Source organism: Neopelma chrysocephalum, unplaced genomic scaffold (genome assembly GCF_003984885.1).
Source record: "Neopelma chrysocephalum unplaced genomic scaffold, ASM398488v2 Primary Assembly neopelma1_185851, whole genome shotgun sequence".
Taxonomy (NCBI): domain Eukaryota; kingdom Metazoa; phylum Chordata; class Aves; order Passeriformes; family Pipridae; genus Neopelma; species Neopelma chrysocephalum.
Genome location: NW_020938818.1, coordinates 1 through 1643, shown reverse-complemented (window position 1 = coordinate 1643; position 1643 = coordinate 1). Strand labels below are relative to the sequence as shown.

At 61.2% G+C, this 1643-nt stretch overlaps 1 protein-coding gene across 1 annotated transcript; it reads left to right on the top strand.

Annotated features, from left to right (window-relative positions):
- Window positions 1-362: 362 nt before the first annotated feature.
- On the top strand, window positions 363-1291 carry LOC113962923 (cobra venom factor-like; the record flags this gene model as incomplete). Its single annotated transcript, XM_027673715.1, has 2 exons — window positions 363-526; window positions 1079-1291. Coding segments are annotated over exons 1-2 (246 nt in total), but the record flags the coding sequence as incomplete, so codon positions are not given.
- Between the last annotated feature and the right edge of the window lie 352 nt (window positions 1292-1643).

Sequence of the window (1643 nt, the reverse complement as noted above, 5' to 3'; positions counted from 1 at the left end):
CCCCTTCCCAGTGTTCCCAGTGCCCCTTCCCAGTGTTCCCAGTGCCACCTACCCCTTCCCAGTGCCAGTGCCCCTTCCCAGTATCCCTTCCCATGTTCCCAGTGCCAGTGCCCTTTCCCAGTGCCCCTTCGCAGTGTCCCAGTGCCACCCACCCCCTCCCAGTGTGCCTTCCCAGTGTTCCCAATGCCCCTTTCCAGTGCCAGTGCCCCTTCCCAGTGTTCCCAGTGCCACCACCCCTTCCCAAGGCCCCTTCCCAGTGTTCCCAGTGCCAGTACCCCTTCCGAATACCCCTTCCCAGTGTTCCCAGTGCCACCTATCCCTTCCCAGTGCCCCTTGCCCCTGCCCCGTGCCCCTGTGACGTCCCTCGTGTCTCCCCCAGGTCTTCGTCACCAACCCGGACGGGTCACCGGCGCCTCATGTCAGCGTCCAGGCCGATGGGTTCCAGGGCCAGGTGTCCACCCAGCGCGACGGCACCGCCCGACTCGTGGTCAACATGCCGGCCAACAAGGACAGCGTCCCCATCACCGTGAGTGGGGACACCGGCATGGGGGGGACAGGGGTGACACCTCTGTGGTGGCCTAGACCTCTGTGGTGGCCAAGACCTCTAGAGGTGGCCTAGAGCTTTACGGAAGCCTAGACCTCCATGGTGGCAAAGACCTCTACAGTGACCTAGTGGTGGCCAAGACCCCTATGGAAGCCCAGACCTCCATGGAGGCCTAGATGTCTCCCTTGGCCAAGACCTCTCCAATGGTCAAGACCTCTACAGTGGCCAAGATCTCTCCCTTGGCCAAGACTTCTACATTGGCCAAGGTCTCTCCATTGGCCAAGACCTCTCCCTTGGCCAAGACCTCTCTGTTGGCCAAGACCTCTACATTGGCCAAAACCTCTCCATTGGCCAAGACCTCTCCCTTGGCCAAGACTTCTACACTGGCCAAGACCTCTCTGTCAACCAAGACCTGTCCATTGGCCAAGACCTCTCCGTTGGCCAAGACCTCCATGGAGGCCAAACCCTCTGTGCCGATCCCCACCCAGGCGCAGCCCCCTCCCCTCTGACGGGGTGTCCCCTGTCCCCCCCCAGGTGCGGACGGTGCAGGAGGGGCTGCCCCCCGAGCGCCAGGCGTCGCGGCAGATGACGGCCCAGGCCTATCGCAGCCAGGCCAACTCCGGAAACTTCCTGCACTTGGCCGTGCAGGCCACGGAGCTGAGGGCCGGGGAGAACCTGCCCGTCAACTTCCACCTCAAGACCAACAACAACGCCGTCCGCGACGCCGTCCAGTACTTCACCTACCTGGTGGGTGCCACCCCGGCTCGGGGCTTGGGCTGGCTGAGGTGGTTTGGCTGAGTGACCAATGACCACGGCCAAGGTGATCAGTGACCATGACTAGGGTGACCAATGACCATAGCCAAGGTGATCAGTGATCATAGCCAAGGTGATCAGTGACCATGACCAAGGTGATCAATGACCATGACCAGGGTGACCAATGACCACGGCCAAGGGGATCAATGACCATGACCAGGGTGACCAATGACCATGGCCAAGATGATGAATGACCATGGCCAAGGTGATCAATGACCATGACCAGGGTGACCAATGAGCATGACCAGGGTGACCAATGACCATGACCAGGGTGACCAATGACCAT